The sequence below is a fragment of the Trichogramma pretiosum genome, unplaced genomic scaffold (assembly GCF_000599845.2).
Source record: "Trichogramma pretiosum strain Unisexual culture from Peru unplaced genomic scaffold, Tpre_2.0 scaffold21, whole genome shotgun sequence".
Classification (NCBI taxonomy): Eukaryota; Metazoa; Arthropoda; class Insecta; order Hymenoptera; family Trichogrammatidae; genus Trichogramma; species Trichogramma pretiosum.
The window spans coordinates 612447-631639 of NW_019640940.1; the positions used below are offsets into that span (position 1 = coordinate 612447).

The following is a 19193-nucleotide window of genomic DNA, read 5'->3' on the forward strand; positions in this document are numbered from 1 at the left end:
ATCGGAGAGTCTCGAGACTCGCGAGGCAACAACAATTGTATCCTCCACCTTCCAAGTCTTTCTTTGGATCGAATCTTCGCACTTATATATGTGTGTGTGTGAGCAGCATTGAATGTATCGCCGCCCGAGCTATGCTCCGAGGAGGAGGAGAGAAGATTGGCCGTGTGTGCACGCTTCGCGCGAGTACCGTGTACATATACGTGCGCGCGACTCCGCGCAACTTCGAGAACGGCAACAACTCAAAAAAGCAAAGAGCAAACTCGTTTATCCTGATTTTTCGGGGTCGAATCCTCGCGCTGCGAGCAGCAGAGTGACGACGATCGCTAAGAAGAGTGCGTATCTGCCGTCGACTGCTGCTGCTGCTGCGGACTCTCTTTCTTTCTCTGTACTCGCACACACACACACACACACAGATATATATACGATGATGATCGAGCAATGATAAACGATATACACGGGGCGAAGCGAGCCCGAGTCCGAGTGCAGTTTGCGCCCGAGCGGAGCAGAGCGGAGCAGCGTCCAAAGTAATGCATAACGGGATTATGTATACGGACAACGGACGCAAACAGTGTTGTTATATGTATATGTGCTCGACACGCCACCGCGGTATAACACTGTATATGTATACGTACCGGACACAATCGAATATCTTTGGCTCGATTGTCATCGAGTGGAGCCTCTCGCGAGGACGATATTTACGTTTGCGTATACGTGATGTACACTTTAAGGTCGCGAGCGAGCGAGCGAGTTGCTTCTGCTTTTCTGGATTCAGGATACATCGGGGCACGGATGTCGGACATCGATATCGCGTGGGTTTCGATAGGTTCTTATACGAATGATAACTTTGTATGCTATTTCGTCATCGCTCGTGCATCATCCTTCCTTCCACAATGATATATTTGCAAAGCTGCGTAGATCGCGCACGTAATAGTCCTCGCACAACTCGTCTATATTTTACAATGATCAACACTTGCTTTATATTTACGTAATATATTATATCCTATGTACGCAGTCAACAAAGCATAGCAGCACGAGCGCGTCGTGCCGCTAGAGTCAAAACTATCAAACGCGTCCATCGCAATGAGTCCGAGAACGATGAAAACTTTTCAAGTCTCATCAAGCTCTCATCGCAAAAGCCCGAGCGCGCGCGCGCAAGGATAATACTTCAAGTCTCTTGGCTTTTATGAACGATAAATCTCGCGCGCTCGTACGTGTATAGAGCGCAATGCGTTTTATACTCGCGCGCGAGTTCCCCAGTGTGTATGTGTATGTGTGTGCGTGTATCGCATTCCATCAAGAGCCGCTGCAGCAGCTTCAGAGTCGCGAGGATCGCGCTTGCAGCCAAAAATGACAAGCCTCATTAGTCCGATCCTTCGTGTATTATATACCCCCTCTCCGTCGAAGCCGGGCCTCGAGCTCGTGCGATCTTTCATTTAGAACAATAAGTGAAACTCGCGAGTGCCGGAGAGGAGGATCTCGTTGCATTAGCGACGCACGCATGGAGCGGGTATAAGGAGAAAAGTAAGAAAAAAAAAATTAATACGAAGAAAGAAGGCGTTGCTGCAGTGTGTTCTCTCTCTTTCTCTCGAGGTGGAAGCTCGACTGCATGTGATCCGTTCCAATTAGTAGATACAAAATAGTCGAGACTCCAGAGCCATGCTTCTCGCGCGGAGACTCTAAATTAACGAAAAAAAAGCTTCAAAAAACACGATGAAACATACCTCTCTCTCTTTGCAAGTGGTAATTTTTTTCAACCCGACACGTATAGATACAGAGTCAACGAGACGTACGAAATTTACGGATCGCGCACAGGACAAACTTTTACTTTTTTTTATCAGGAGATCGCGATATCCTGTAAATACATTCGACGTCCGAGTATCAATTTCATAAAGTTATCAATGAACAATTAAAGATGGTGTGTACATTTTCTTAAAAATATTTTTACAACGATTTATCATATCACCGCGCACTATGTTCGCGACGCTATGTGTATATAGTTTGAGCTTTTTTCATACATCAAACGCTCGGGCATTGTAGCAAATGGCAGCATTTCTCTTTTTCAAACATCGGGGCGCGCACGAGCTCCGAAGGTTAAATATTAATTTAACCGAAGTAAAAAAAACCGTATACTTGTCGTCGCGCGCACACCTCTCGCGAAAGAACAGAACGATACATAAATCCAAAAGAAAGCGGCCGCGCGGCCCGGGAGTCGCGCGCAGTGGAGATCGGTAAACACAATGCGGACCGGTGCGCGCACGCAATAGCACTTTCATTTCCGTTTCTTCTCCTTTGAAAAATTTCTCATATTCTTCCTTCGACAAAGGTGTATGATGCACGAGTAAAAAAAAATTGGAAGGGTTGACCTTTTCTTTCTCTCTCTCTCTCTCTCTGGGCGTCGTAAAATTACCAATCGACTCTTTTACACCACACGACCGGCTGCGTGCACTTTTTATCGCTTTTCTCCTATCTCAAGGCCCGTGTCCAGCCTCTCTCTCTCTGGCTCTCCCTAGAAATTCAAACGTGGCACGCAAAAGTATAAACATGTTCCGGTATTATTGTGCCACTGCTGCCACTGCTGCTGCTGCTGCTGCTGCGACGAAAGATCGGGTGTAGCGCGCGAATGACGCGATCGTATCGCAAAAAGCGTGTCCCAGCTCACGCGCATGTGTATCGGGCCGCGAATTATGAGCCATCGAGTGCACTTTTTCACGGCGTCGATACACAGACACAGACACACACGTACACGCGCGTATATTTTTCTTTAATATTTATATACACGTCTTTTGACACGCGTTGCGGTATTATATAGATCGTCGATAAGGACAAAAAAAAAGAAAGAGAGAAAGAAAAAGTCGCGCGGCAAACAATATCGGGTTCAGTTCCGTTTGTGCATTATAAACTCGCGCGACGTGTTAATCTCGAGTAGTGGGGGGGAGGCTTTTATGTTATTATAGCTTCATTTTCGAAGTTGCCATCGTATATACGTGTACTCGAGGCTGTACATATTACGAACGACAATGGGATGAAGCTCGTTGGATAATAGTATAATAGGCTGCCGTTCATTTGTCAAGGAGTCGACTGTGTATGTGTGTGTGTGTGTGTGTGTGTGTGTACGTAATCGATCCGCCGACATTAGCTGAGTATACGCGCGAGGCACAATTAGGCTCGGCTCGTATACACACACATACGCGTGCAGCAACAACCCCCCTCATCCGCCGCCGTCATAATGACTGACACGTTTATATATATCAAGCTATATATACACACACACGATGCATATATCGTGCGGCGATCTTCAAAGTCCGACGCTGAAGGAGAGAGAGAGAGAGAAAGAAAGAGAAGCGAGACAAATGGATTCCTCGCGATCGTGTCAATTTTGATAGGAGTCGGAGAGACTCTGCGTAGTATAGTGCGACCATCGACCTATGCGCAAGGAAAAGTCTCGTAAAAAAAGTCCAAAATATAGATCGTCTATGTGTTGCTCGTGCACAGCAGCAATAGGGGCAGCTTTTTTAGCACCGCGCACGAGTCGAAAAAGATCCGTGAGAGGTGGTCCAATTAGTAGTCGTGCATTACATCGTGTGTTCTCACGACGACGCAGCAGCAGCAGCCCCGCGCACCTCGCGATCGTTTTTCGGGTGCACCCGAATAATTCCAAACGCGTGATGATCCTGACGCAAGCTCGCGAGGTGCGCAGGGCGCGACTACTCGTTACACTTTTTGCTCGTTTTCTCCCTTTCGTCGTGCGTGTGTACCTGTCGGGCGCGTCGAAAATAAGCAGCTCTATAATATCCCCGAGCCTTCGAAAGTTTAGACGTCACAAATTTACCCTCGGTATACACTTTGTCGTTTGTGCACTCGATGTATGCGTGTACGCACGATTCGACATGAGAAAATACTCGCGGGAGCTTTGACGCGCTGGCGGACTCTAATTAGGCGAGCGATGATTTACCGAATTTTATTTTTCAAAATAAGCTCGTGAGTAAGCTTACACAAGCGTACGATCGACACCGAATTCCAATCCTCATCTTTTCCTCTATCTCTCTTATATATCCGTTTATGTTCCAATACCTGAAAAAAATTATCCCCCTTCGCCCTCGTATATATACTACAGCAGCAGTACAGAACTCGGTGCTATTTTCGCGCTACAGTACAATAATCGGTATATAAACGAATTGACCTTACACACACATACAGGTGGCATCATCGCGCGTTTATACGTATCAACTCTTTTACCACTTCTTCTCTTGTTGCGGCTTCGGCTTGATTGATATCTTTCGCGCGCGCGAGCGAGTGCAACAGAGAGCAGCGGCGGCGGCGGCCGCACATACGCACACGTGCGTCTCATTAAGAGAGCCGCTCGCGCGCTCGAGCGCGGCAAAGCCTCGAGGATCGTCGTAAATCCGGCCTAAGCGCGAAAAAAGCCTGTGCCGACTTTTTGCCCTCGCCACACACATATACACACATGCTGCACTCACTACTACTACCTACTTGTATTACAAGCATTTATATATGTGTGTGAGTGTGCGAATTGCTGTTGCCGCCACAGCAGCAGCAGCTTTAAAATCTATCGAGCTGAGAGAGAGAGAGAGTATCGTTTACTGCAGTCGAGGATATTTTATAGACGAGTAAATGTACTCTCTGAGTTCGTGCTGCTGCTGCTCGGGGGTGTTGGAGGTCTCGCGCGGGCTGGTGCGGGGCCTTTTTTCACGCTTAAACAGCGCGTAATATGGCTTGGTGTAAATGATTTATACTTGTGCAATAGCCGCGCACCGCCGCCGCCGCCGCCGAGTGAACTCGCCCTCCCGTGTTGTATAGTCCTCGCGTGCGCAGTATAAGAGATATGCATAAACGGACGCGTGCACGTCGTGGCATAAAGTCGCGCGAAATACATGACGCTTTTACAGTAAGTAATATGGGGACCTTAAACTACCGACAAAAGGCATCAATCTGTATTATACGAGTGTCAATTAACCTTGAACACGTATGGTAGTACAGCTCTTACTACTCTCTCTCTCGGTACTCGTATATATACATACTGTACGCGTCGAAGAGCATATGTATAGGGCCCGCGAAAAGCTCTTAGCAGTGCAGACTGAGACTGGCGCGCGAGAAATCCACTTTATTTCACACACGACGACGAAAAAAAGGATCATCAAGAAAAACTACTTGATTTTTCGAGTCTCGATACTTATATGTCGCCTTCGCGCGCCATGATTCATAATATCATTTTATAGTGTACATAATGCGAGCTTGACACGGGGCTCGCGCACACAGACATTAAACATTTCAGGCTCTGCGTATACGTACAAATATCTCTGCGCTTGCATATATAAATAATGACACGTCGATGGGATTCACTTAAGCGCGCGCGAGCCGCGACTACACGATCGAGGTAGTCTCGCCAGAATAAAACTGTACCATAATCGCGTGTATACGACGGCGATTACGCTTTATTAAATCATTAAATCCCTCCTCCCCCCTTCCCTTCGCTCTTCGTTCTCTTTGATTTTCTCGCGAAACGAAAAACTACGTGTACGACGAAGTCGAATGCGTATATAGTCGTCTCGTCTCGTCGACCATGTGTATTGAGACGCATGTAATAATGTAGGTAACGAACTACGCGTAGCTTCGCAATAATCACGTTCATATCCCGCTTCAGTGTGTATAGGAGAGGATATGTGCATAAGCTGCCGCGTGCGCGCGAGCGAGCACGTCGTAAAAGCTTGAATTACACACACACATACACACACACACAAGGAGTAAAGCAGCGATCGGCGTGTGTGCGTTTTCTCAGAGATCTCTCTCCCCGCGTGCGTGTATGTGTATATGTATGCGAAGCATCGAAAGAGAGAAAAATGCGGAGATTTTCTCAAAGGCGCGCGCTTCAAAAATAGATTATTTCTGTTATCGCGCCAACACGTTCTTCTTCTCTCCCTGCGCGCTTGCACACAGTTTCGCCGATCCTGCAGTATACAGTACGCGTGTGTTTACGTGTGTGTATGTATCCGACGCGATTTAACGCGCGCGAGCGGAGGGAAGTTTAAAGAAAAATGAGAGAGAGAGAAAAAAAGGAAGAGAGAGAGAGGAAAGAGAAAAAAAAGGCCGCTTATAGAATTTCAAAAGCTTCCCCTTTTAATGAGGCCGCTGCTTCTGCTGCTGCTGCCATGCTTGCTGCTGCAGGCTATCATCGTAGCCGAACTGAAAAAGGTAGAGAGTTTAGAGCAACAGCAGCTCGCGAAGTACTGTGTGCTGCAAGTACGGCGGTGTATGTACACGAACACACACACAGACACACACACGTAGGTAGGTAGGCTGAGAGAGAGACTCCAAGCCACAAGTAGCTTCGTTCTCCCTTACTTGTTGCCATTTTTAAAGACTGGCACTTCTTCAGCGCGACATAGTACACATGCCTGATCGGCTGCTGCTGCTGCTGCTACTTTATGGAAAGGATAAAGTTGCCTTGTCTGCATCTTGCGAGCGCGCGCGCGAGCAGCACATTACTGGTAAAAGAGGAGAGAGAGAGAGAGAGAGAGAAAGAGTGTGTGTACAGGGCCTTTTACCTACTTATCTTTCTTTCAATATACACGCACACACCGAGCGACTACGACGACGACTACCACGGTGGGTATAAATCCCCCGGCTCGCAATTGAGAGTCCGTATAATATCACCATGGCGATCGGTCGTTACGATATATATGTATTCTCGTGCGGATACTGCTTCTGCTGCGTGGTGATGAGGATCGAGCCGCCCGTGTGTGTGTGTGCGCGCGCAGAGGGTTGTTACTTTTTCTTTGACACCTGCGTAAGTATACATATACCCGCGCGTATATTCGAACTATGCGTATCCCGATACGCGTGCGCGAGAGACCGAGCTGCGTCCTGCGTACGGAGCGAGTATTTACATAAAGATCCAAAGAGCTTTTTGTGCATATTGTGGTATATGTATGTATAAACGTGCGCTGCAAGCACTGCATACGCGTGTGTACATGCCCGTATGTATCGAGCATCGACATCGATGTGGCGCGTAAAACTTTTTTCCCCTTTTATGTATGAACCAATTTGTGATTTATTGATGTTTGAAGGGCCACAGGTATAGGGTGAACATCGGCCAACATACGCTTTATACATCGTAAATTCCTATTATGTAGAGTTCTCGCGTTGATAAGAATGTTCAACGTATAATGAATAGTTTTTGGTTAACACAAAAATTTCTCAGATATGTATAAAAAATCCAAAAGAACCAGAATAGGACGTTGAAGTTAACCATCCTACTTTGACTTATACAATTATGTTGACTTTACCAATTGCAGATTTACTAGATAAAAGTGTTCGCCATCTAGTGGGGGATGCTCAAAGTGATATAAGCTTTTGTATTTATACGTATTTTTTCACTTTACATTGATTTTTTACTAAAAATTATTAGCTCACAGTCATGCCAAAAATTGTTTAGGCTTTCCGGGTTTTGTCTAAAAAATTGTAGGCATTGCGGGCAATGCCTAAGATTTAGAAAGTTCATATATTTTTGCGGGCATGCCCTAAAATCTTAGGCATTTCTGTTTTTGCCTAAAAGCGGGTTTCTTCGGTAATTTATATTCAATTGGATATTTTATTTAAAACCGTACCTTGACTTAAGCAATTATATTGATCTTGCCACTTGTAGATTTTTATACATAAAGGTGCTCGCCATCTAGAGTTGGATGCTCAAAGTGGTACTAACGTATTCGGTTGAAAACTGATATGAATTTTTTTAAACGCTTTAATTGCCATTTCCATGCCATTAAAAGCAATACAAAAAAGTCATATGTTGGGTTTACAGCAGAAAGTAAATATTTTGACAATTGAGCTATTATGTCGAGCATTTCTACTAAGGCAACTGCGATATATTTATGCGCAAATTCGAATAAACACTTGCTAGATCTCGCTATCGATGAAGAAACAACCGAATTCGTATCGTGGGCATGAGAAAGTTTTCTTACTCGCTGAGTTATAATTATAATCGTAAGATCTGCCCGTTATTGTTTAATTTTTTTCCGCCCATTCGATAATCGTTTCAGCATTATCAATCGAATTTGAAAAAAATAAAACAAAACAAAAGCTCGACCCTGCCGCAACACACCCTGTCTAGCGGCTCAGCAATTTTAACGACTAAATCGTGAGTCGAGACGGAGAGTATCGCGCCTCGTTTTCGACAGTTTCGAGAAAAAATAACGCGTTATACATACATCCGACGTGTACATAATAATTACTATATTTCCAGGCATAAATCCGATCGTTGCGGTATACGCTCGACTATTATACAATGAGAGCTTATACTTATCAACGTTTCAACGCGCATCTCTCTGCCGTTGCTGCTGCTGCTGCGTCGGTTAGACAAGCTCGGCAGTCTCGCGGGGGGTGTATATCACGATCGCGCAACGTCCTCCGCTCCGGTGTATATCCGTCTTTCATACGTATATAATATAGTTTAAACAATGAAAAGTACTTTATATTAGAAACTGAAGCGGACTCGCGGGCAATCCGAGTACACAGCAGCAGCAGCAGCAGCTGAATAGAAGTTATATTTTTTTCCTCTCGGGGCTAAATTTACAATACATACACGGCGCGCATCTCGCCTGAGCTTTCTTCGCCGCATGTATTATTCTATTCGCGATATGATACGATGCAACTGTACGTATTGTAGATGTGTACGTGTGCGGTTGCTGCTTGCTCGCTGCATTCTAAATGTTGCACTCCTCCTCCTCCTTCCTCCTCGTGTGTATAGCTCCTTTCGAGGCTCGTTATAAAGCGTATAATCCTGTATGTATATAACGGCCCGCGATCGCGCGTACTTATATATAGCGCATATACAGGGTGCGACAAAAGTATGGAAACCCCTGGAAATATCGCAGAATATTCGTTAAAAAAAAATCAAAGACCCTATATCCGACGTATTTTTCGACGAGGAATCCGATGGTGACCTTGAATTTGACCTTAAACATAACCTCAAAGCTGCAGCGACTCAAAAATCAATTTTTCAAATGTAACCCCCATTTTTTATTGCAGATTTGAAAAGAGCGGAAAATTTCACGTTAAAATGTATGTTTTGTTTTTTTTTGTAAAGACCATTTTTGGGGGCGCTACAGTTAGAAAATGAAGTTCTTTCGAGCTTAATGTTAGGTTAAATCGGGGTTTTATTTGAGCCTGTAGCACCCTTAAAATGGTCTTTAAAAAAAACAAAACATACATTTTGACGTGAAATTTTTCGCTCTTTTCAAATCTGCAATAAAAAATGGGGGTTACATTTGAAAAATTGATTTTTGAGTCGCTGCAGCTTTAAGGTTATGTTCAAGGTCAAATTCAAGGTCACCATCGGATTCCTCGTCGAAAAATACGTCCGATATAGGGTCTTTGATTTTTTTTTAACGAATACTCTGCGATATTTCCAGGGGTTTCCATACTTTTGTCGCACCCTGTATATACCCAGCCGAGACGCTATATAGCGAGGAGGTGATGATAATTGTGAAGTGCACACCAGTGCCCGTGCATAGGCAGGAGCTTATCGCGCGCTACTCGTGAGCTGTGCAGCAGCAGCAACAGCAGACTTCGGGAGAGCCATCGGGTGCACACTGTGAATTCGAGATAATAACGCTTTTCTCTCCTTGGCGATTGCTCTCTCGCGCCTCGTCCTTCTCTATGTGGTGTACGTTGCATATATGAGTTGTGGCCCCAGCCACTGTATAATGCTGCATCATATACATACGATCCGAGTGCAGCTGTGTAAGTGTGATCTATGATACATATAATACGAGTATAAAGTCACGTTGAATATTATACACATACGGAGAGAGAAAGAGAGAGAGAGAGCCTATATGAGAGATGATGCCTCCTCTCGTAGTACACCTCGTGTGCATACGGCGCAACTTGGGTCGTGACTATGCTTTTGACGCGCGACCACACTTATATGCATCGTATTTATAACGAGCGAATCATGATCATATGTGCACCCGGCAAGGTGTCGAGAAATAGAGTTTCGAGTTGTGTCGTAGAAGATTGTTTCTCTTTGAGCAATGCTTTAAAAAAATTCTTAAAATTCGAGACCATAATCGCGATTGAAATTGTTGTCACTTGATATTCACAAAGGATCGAAGTTCCAGAAACGTGAGAAAATGACAAAAAAACGAGGAAAATTGGGGCGATCGAAGCACGCTAAAAAGTCTAACATTACAAAATTGAGGAAATTATCATTTTATTAGCTTGAAAATTAATAATGTTTTTACAGAATGAGAAAAATTGATATTAGTCATCCAAACACAAATTCACTTTTATCCATTCAATAAATTGTAACGGGTAATTGATGCACTAACTCAATGTGAGCTTAAAGATAGGTTTTTTTTATTTATATGTGTTACTGCATGTATCGCAAGCATAAGTGACATCATTATGCATCGTATTAATATGGACTTTGAGATTCCTCCGTGTACCAAAATTTCTTTCTGCACAAATCGTATTCATTTGTGATACCATTATGAACTGAGTCGATGTGGGTTTTGAGATAACCTTTTTGTGCATATGTCTTTCCACGTGTGACGCATGCATATTTGACATTACTATGCAACTTATTGATGTGTTTTTTGAGATTAGCCTCAAATGAAAATTTCTTTCCGCATATATCACATACATGAGTGATACAATTGTGCACTGAATCAATGTGAACTTTGAGATAACTCTTCGTCGTGAAGGTCTTTTTGCAAATATCGCATGTATACTTGACGTCATAATGCAACGTATTAATATGGGCTTTGAGATTTCCCTGTCCGGCAAATTTCTTTCCGCACATATCGCATTCATTTTTGATACCATTATGAACTGCGTCAATGTGAGTTTTGAGATAAACTTCTCGTACATATGTCTTTCCGCATGTAACACATGCATATCTGACTTTATTATGTAACTCACTGATATGTTTTTTGAGATTAGCCTCAAATGCAAATTTCTTTCCGCATATATCACATACATGAGTGATACAATTGTGCACTGAATCAATGTGAACTTTGAGATAATTCTTCGTCGTGAAGGTCTTTTTGCAAATATCACATGTATACTTAACGTCATGATGCAACGTATTAATATGGGCTTTGAGATTTCCCTGTCCGGCAAATTTCTTTCCGCACATATCGCATTCATTTTTGATACCATTATGAACTGCGTCAATGTGAGTTTTGAGATAAACTTCTCGTACATATGTCTTTCCGCATGTAACACATGCGTATCTGACTTTATTATGTAACTCACTGATATGTTTTTTGAGATTACCCCAATTTGCAAATTCCTTTCCGCATATATCACATGCTTTTTTGATGCCACCATGGACTGTATCGATATGGGTTTTGAGATGATACTTGTACGAATATGACTTTTCGCATGTGTCGCATGAATAAGTGACATAATTATGTGCCGCATTAATGTGGATTTTGAGACTTCTCATAGTTTGAAATGTCTTTCCGCATGAATCGCATGTATGAAGGACACCGTTATGCGTGCTTTTGATATGTATTTTGAGATTACTATTTGTTGAGAATTTCTTTCCGCAAATATCGCATGTATGCCTAACACCATTGTGCAATGTTTGAATGTGGACTTTGAGATGACCCTTTGATGACAATTTCTTTCCGCATATTTCACATCCGTGGGCTTTATCATTATGCAACTTATCGATGTTTTTTTTGAGGTTACGTTGATCGTTCAATTTGTTTGTACTTCTCCTTTTATTATTTTGTTCGACAAGTGCACAGTCGAAATTCAAATCTAAATCTGCTGCGGCGCCACCAGAAAATTCTTGTTTCGCTTCCCCCGTAGTTTCTATTTCAATATTGTTTTGAGATTCAGAACCATTGCTATCTTTTACATTCCACAAGTGGTCTAGCGAATCATCGTCAATTTTTTTAACTACTGATAAATCAATATTGGATTTCACATCTTCACATTCAACAACTATTTCCACTTCGTCATCAAGTTTATTTTCATGAATTTCTTCACATTTTGGAAGGATAAGAGTCTGTTGAAAAATTAAATAAAAGTTTCATAAAATTGCAACACGAGTTACTTGAAGATAATTATGAACACTTACTGATTTTCCTTGTGGAAACGGTAAGAGCCGAAAGTTTTTGAAATCAGGTTTCTCGTCACTCAATTCATCATTATTTTCAATAAACGGCGCATCAATAGGTTCCTCTTTAACTCTTACACAAGCAAAATTAAGATTATCACTGGATTCCATACTTTTTACTTAGAATTTTGTCTAGGATCAATCTCTCTGAGATGATTTCACACATCAAATCAACTGTTCATGAAAATACTGGCGAGGACTGCTATGTGCTGTGATCGCTATATTTTGGAAAACTGTGTCTGCTAAAAATTCCAGGTTATGTGCGACTGGCTCGACACTACAACTCTCCGTGTAGTGCAGCGCTATTATAAGGTGTGTGCGACAAAACACCGCGGGCCGGGCGACATGGAAAGGTCATACACGCGACGCTCTACATAAACAACAGGCACAACTCGATATGCTCTTCGCAAATTTTTCTCGACAATCATTTCGAGTTTATCAATGTAACAAAGCAAGACTAGGTCATTATAATTATGTCAATGAAGAAATAACATTATGTATCTTATGTCTAATTAGTCTAATAAACATTTTTCTAACAATGGATTATTAATTTGAATCACAATCGTAGATTTGAATTTTAAGGATTTTTCATAGAATTGACCACATATTATGCTCGTGTACTACCGCGAACTCGTTGGGAAATTAAATTTCTTATAAAACACAACGATACGACGGTTATGCGGAATTATTATTTTCGCATCGAGCTAAATCAGCAGCCAATAGTTTGCCAATAATACTCCGAGTAATTCCTTCCTAACGACCGACGATATAAATTCACCGCGTGGGAGAGAGAGAGAGAAAAGAGAGATAGTTATAATATGGGCCGCTCGCTCGCGAGCTCGATCGATTGATTAATGTTTCGGGCTCTGGGACCGTTACTCACGAATCATTTCGTATTATATTATAACGCGGTCCGTGCTGCTGCTGCATAACCGGGCTTCTCTCCCTCTATCATACAGCGAGAGCGCGAGGCATTGAACTTGAAGAACGAGCGCAATCGCGTCGGAGTCTGGATTAGGAGAACTCATACGATCGGCGCGCGAAGGGGATGCATGCGATGCGGGCCTCGGCTCGGAGGCGAGTGTTTACGGCGTGCGGCTACCGCGCACTGCACGACTCGGTATTAAACATCTCGCGCGGTATGCAACGCATAATTCAGTCCGCGCGTTGATTAATTACCGACTATTTATTTATGCATATTTAGACGCCGATATTTTGCACTCGACGAGTGGAGCATAATCTAATTTTACAGCTATACACGTGTGCAGCAAAGGAATCGATTAGAAAACGAGCACTCGCGGCGTACAATGGTCGATGGAATTATCCTATCCAATGGTACGCGTTCTCTTTTAAATCGGTACATTGGCAATTTTCCTCGAAATTCGATTTAAGCGCGCGACCGAAGAAATAACGCGAGTGAAAATGTGCGTCTTGCTGATTGCAATAATAACAAAAATTTAACTTTGACCAAGAGAAATAGCCGATTAATTAATCGAGCAGTCGCCGACGAAAAGTTGATACGTACTATATCCATTACGAATACCCAAGATGGATTTTTTAATGGTTTTCCGCAAAGATCGTACATTATGAGGCCGAATGAATCAAATTTCGATGTTATTTTAACGACACGCGACGAGTGCCTCTATAATCACGGTACATTACTGTGTATCGATGCTCGACGATAGAGGGGGTGCCAAGCAGCAGCTATCACAATCGCGGGGTCGACTCGCTAATATACGACTAGTGCGTACAGTCGATGTCGAAGAATTCCTGCAGTAAGCAAGTGTTTACAAATTAGTGATATCGAGGTTCGGTGTTGGCTACACGAGGCATATAACCTCGAATATTTTCTCAGTGCAAGTCGTGCATATTCACAGTGAATACACAATATATCGAGTAATGGAAAACAACGAGGACATAGCTAGGTATTATTATTTTTTGTTTATTCCATAATATTTATTAAAACGATTGCTTCATCAAACTCGATAATTCTTCAGGGTGAAGCAAGAGATCGATAATTGGCCGAGTGCAGGTGACGATTATACTTTCGATGCGGTCGAAGTCAAAAACTTAGAAAATTCGACGTTTTATAAACCATCGGTGAGTTCAATAGTTTTAATTGTGATCTAATTTTAAACTATGTAAAACCAATAAAAAAATTATATCCTAGGCAAGTCACTTGAACGAGGCTGTAGTGTTGAACGAGAAGTTAGATGAAAAAATATCCATAGAATTTGAGTGCAAAGATGTTAAACCTCAACTGACGTATTTATCAACAACCACCTGCCAAAATGAGTATCAGAGTAATCCGCTAATTTTTAAAATAGAAAATCAAATTCAGACTAATTACTTGAATGAAAAAAATCTTATAATTTTGATAAAAAAAAATGTTGATTATCACAATAATCGTCAATTTCAAGTCTATTCCCAATTGAAAGTTGATAAATTTAAGAAGGTAAAAATATTAGACGAAAACATTCGAAGCAAATTATTCCACGAGTATAATTTAGGTAGAAAAACATATGCCAATAACACACATAAGAGAATTATACCATTTGAATATGAGGTCAGTCATAAGTCACTTGGATCCAAAAATGTCACCAAAACGTACATCAACGGAGTACATGTTCTCGGCAAACCGCTCGAATATGAATTTTATCAAAAATCATTTAAGCAAAAAAAGCAACTTAATAGATCAGAAAATCCTTTACAATTCACCCTTAAAACTCACATGAATGAAGTAAGTTCACATAAAAAACCTTTCAAGTGTAATTCACATTACAAACCTTTTGCGTGTGAAATTTGTCATGAATCATTTGGACAGAAAGATAATCTTAAAACTCATGTGAATTCAGTATATGAACGTATCAAATCTTTTGAATGTGACATTTGTCACAAATCATTTGGACGGAAAGATTATCTTAAAATTCATGTAAATTCAGTACATGATCGTAGCAAACCCTTCGAATGTAAAATTTGTCATAAATCATTTGGAGAAAACCGTACCCTCAAACGTCACTTCAACGCAGTACATGAACATAGAAAACCTTTTGAATGTGAAATTTGTCACAAATCATTTGGATATAAGAGTGACCTGAATAAGCACATACGTTTAGTACATTATCGTATCAAACCCTTCGAATGTGAAATTTGTCACAAATTATTTGGATACCAGAACGTACTCAAAAGCCACAAATTAAAAGCTCATAATCTTGGCACTCCTATCAAATGTGATATTTGTCACAAATCATTTGGATACCAGAGCCACCTTAAATCTCACATAACTACAGTGCATGATCAGAGCAAACCCTTTGATTGTGACATTTGTCATAAATCGTTTGGACAAAAATATTCCCTCAAAAGACACATAACGATGGTACATAACCAGGGCAAACTCATCGAATGAAAAATTTGTCACAAATCTTTTTCAGATAATTTTCAGTAATTGTAACAAACACTTGAATACAGTACATGAACGTAGCAAACCCTTTGAAATTAAAATTTGCCACAAATCATTTGGACGAAAGGTTCAACTTAAAACTCACACAAGTACAGTACATAATTGGAAGCAAACCCTTCGAATGTGAGATTTGTCACAAATTATTTGGAGAAAAACAAAACCGCAAAAGTCACATAAATGCAGTTTATATTCGTAGCAAACCTTTGGGGTGTGTAAACGTCAAGAGTGACCTAAATAAGCACATATGTTTGGTACATGATCGTAGCCAACCTTTCGAATCTGAGATTTGTCATGGATTATTTGGAAAAAGGCATATTTGTAACAAACCCTTCTAAAGTAAGATTTGTCGGAAATCTTTTGGACAAAAAAAGGGATCTCAAAGTTCCCATAAATGCATTACGTAATTGTAATCGTTCTTGCTAGTGTTTTTCTAAAGAAATCTTTTATAGAAACATAATTTATTTTCTTTTAGATCAATAAAGTATTCCAAACTGTTATTAATTTTCTTGTAATTGTGAAGAACCTTTAACTCATTTTTTTACATAAATACAAATAATGTTCAGTAGCCTAGAGGCGTGTCAAGGCTCTTCCTTATTTTTTTTTTATGTTTTTTTATTCATTGTTGTTCAAAGTGGTTGAAATGTTTATTGACAAAAAATATCTGCTAAAAAAAAGTTTTTTCTTACAAAAATCATTTTTATGTTTATTGATCGACTTTATATTACTCTTGACAGTTCTTTCGCCCAATGCATGCACTGGAAACATGACTTACCGCTGCTTACAATTAAATGTTTTACACTTTTACTTTAATAACAAAATCCCGTCACGGATGATTTTTCTGCGACGAGTCGGCGTCCGTATGCAAAGTCTATACGATTGCAAAATCACCCCTTCGTCGTCGGGATGCGCGCACGATAAGCTGCCGTTGTTGTCGCGACGATCGCGTCTAATTATTGTGCAAATATCGACGGCTCTGTGACTCCCGTTCGTTAACTTCGCTGCATTTCCAATGGCACCAATTATACTCGGCGTGGCCAAACGCACAACTGCAGCCTTACAGTGTCGGTGGCGACGGCGACGACGACGACGCGCAGGTCCGAACGCCGCTCTTATCCGCAAGTATAATGTGTACATCGAGAAACACTCTTCCTTTCGTTGGGCTTTAGGATTTCTTTTTTTTTCATTTTCTCTATATCTTTTACACTGTCGTTAATGCGCGTTTTTTTTCGTGCGATCGTGTACGTATGTGTATGTAGAGTATCAGTACATGGTACAACGCACAGTCACAGCACGAGGCTCTGCGTGCTTGTGTACGTGCGTTTGTGTATAAACGTTTTGATACGTGAAAATTATCCAATTATCCGATGAGTCGTCTACGTAAACAACGAACTGATTTTTCATACAGCTTTATGGGATTTAATCTAAAAAAAAAGTACCCACTTGAACGCGCATTATCGGTCCACAATTAAAAACCGATAAAAGCGATTATCGCAGCGAATCGGTGAAATAGGATAACGAGTAACGATTTCAGAGTCTCGCCAACGCACAAAAATTCGCAGGGCAATTAGGGAATGGAATGTCGATCCCGCGAACAAAAGGTTTATTTATTTACGTTATATATTCAAAAACAACCCAGTGATCCGCGCACGAAATCATATAACATACAATACCGAAATATATAAATGGATGATGATAAACGATCCGTTTCTCTCTCTTTTCTCGAGCTCTCGCATCCTTGAGCATTTAGACGTTTGCGTCTTGTTTATTGTGACAGGGTGGGCAATGCATGCATGTATGTATATAATACGCGACGAAAGCGCTAAAGTGCACCACGTGCAGCGGCAGCAGCATCGATGACACGAGTGCACAGAGAGAAACGTCTCATTATTTCAACTCTCTGCGCAGAAAAAAAAGAAAGCTCTCGTACATACATATATCTGTGTACAATACACGCGAAACGTACGTTTATATATTTATCATGTAGCACCTTGTGCTCGCTCCTTATACGTGTCTTTGTATTTGCGATTTTTCAAGGTCCCGCGAACGCGACGACGGGCACCCGCGCCTGCGACACTCGCGTTCGTTCGTTGTTGTTCGTTCGTTCGTTGTCGCGATTTTTCTTCCGAATAAAGAGCCGCCCCGTCGTGCATGCGCGGATGTGTGTGTCTCCTTTTTGCGTAATTTTTGATTCTCGTTCTTGCGTATAGAGTCGTAAACGCGCTCGCTCGACATTAATCATCGAAAATTTTCTGCAACGATCTCGAAATAATTCAGCTGCGAGGAGAGTTGCAGCAGCAACAACCTGGCGACGTGCATATTATTATTTGTTTTCTCTTTCTGCGCGCGCGCGCGCTCGCCTTGCATTATTATAAAAAAGGGCGCATATTATAATAAAGGTATATAAACGAGAGGCGTGCAGCGCAGCAAAAAGAAGACGTCTTGCATCTAGACAGTATATAATATGTGCGCATGCGATGCAATGCAGTGCAGTGTCAGGCCCGCGCGCATATATATACGACGACGACGACTTTCAAAGATAAACAAAAAAGGTAAATGTCTCTTTTCGCGCCTCTAATGAAGGCATGTGTGTATCTCTGTGTGTGTGTGCATTATAACAGGCCTCGAAAACGCCACAAGAGATGACTTACGTAATTCGACGAATCTCTCACTCTCTCTTTCTCTCGTATATATAAAGCGAGCACATACTCATTGTACTGTCGCTCAGGTGTATATATATACCGCATGCGCGACGACGACGGCGTTTCGCGTCTCTTTTCATGTCGCGCATGCTGCAGCAGCAGCAGCAGAGAAAGAGTGAGAGGGAGGCTATAAGAGAGGGACGGAACAAACGATGTGTGCTTTTATATACGCCGTATGTATAAAAAGCCGCCCACGCGCGCGCGCGCACACAACCCGATAATTGAATGTCAAATTCGCTGCTGCACGAGGCGCACGTACACACCTCGTTACGTGCAGTAGCAGTTATATAGACATGTAGCAATGGTACATATATACAGGAAAGATCGCGAAATTTTCTCGCTAATATTGTCACAGTGTGCACAGTGGCAATGACGCCGATGCATTTATATGTATATCTACTTCTAAACGGCATTATAATTACGGGGGGGCCCTCTCTCTCTCTCTATTTCTTGCTTCCGATCGAGGAAAGAGAGGCACCGAGTATCTACGACGGCTGGCTGTCGCCAATTACCGTCCTCTCTCTGTCTCGTGGTATGTGTATTTTCCCGACGCATACGTACCTATATACCAGAGGGGCGAAAATCTTATATATCGATACACAAGGCTAGATTAAAACGGAAATCAATTCGAGCTTTCTTATTTCCTCGTGAGAGTTTAGCCGTATATATATCCGAGTATTATACATACACGCGCGGATTTATCCCCCTGTATAGCTCAAAGACGCGGAATTATTTTGTGTCGCGCGGGGGCCTTTTTTACGTCATTATCGTATGAGTAACGATATACACGACTCGGCGAGCAGAATTATTAGCTGTAAAGCTTTAAAGTAATCTCGTGTATGTATAGGTACGCGACTCGCTGTACACAAGCGCAAATATATTACAC

At 41.9% G+C, this 19193-nt stretch overlaps 2 protein-coding genes across 2 annotated transcripts in view; both read left to right on the forward strand.

Moving 5' to 3' along the window:
* LOC106653745 (serine-rich adhesin for platelets-like) overlaps positions 1-19193 on the forward strand; it is a 127930-nt gene that overhangs the window by 15620 nt on the left and 93117 nt on the right. The gene's annotated exons all lie outside the window — the stretch shown is intronic.
* LOC111693359 (zinc finger protein OZF-like) lies at positions 13927-15905 on the forward strand. The gene is made up of 3 exons (XM_023457835.1): positions 13927-14073; positions 14146-14248; positions 14319-15905. Exons 1-3 carry the CDS (start codon positions 14048-14050, stop codon positions 15552-15554), a joined length of 1365 nt encoding a protein of 454 aa, XP_023313603.1. The 5' UTR covers positions 13927-14047; the 3' UTR covers positions 15555-15905.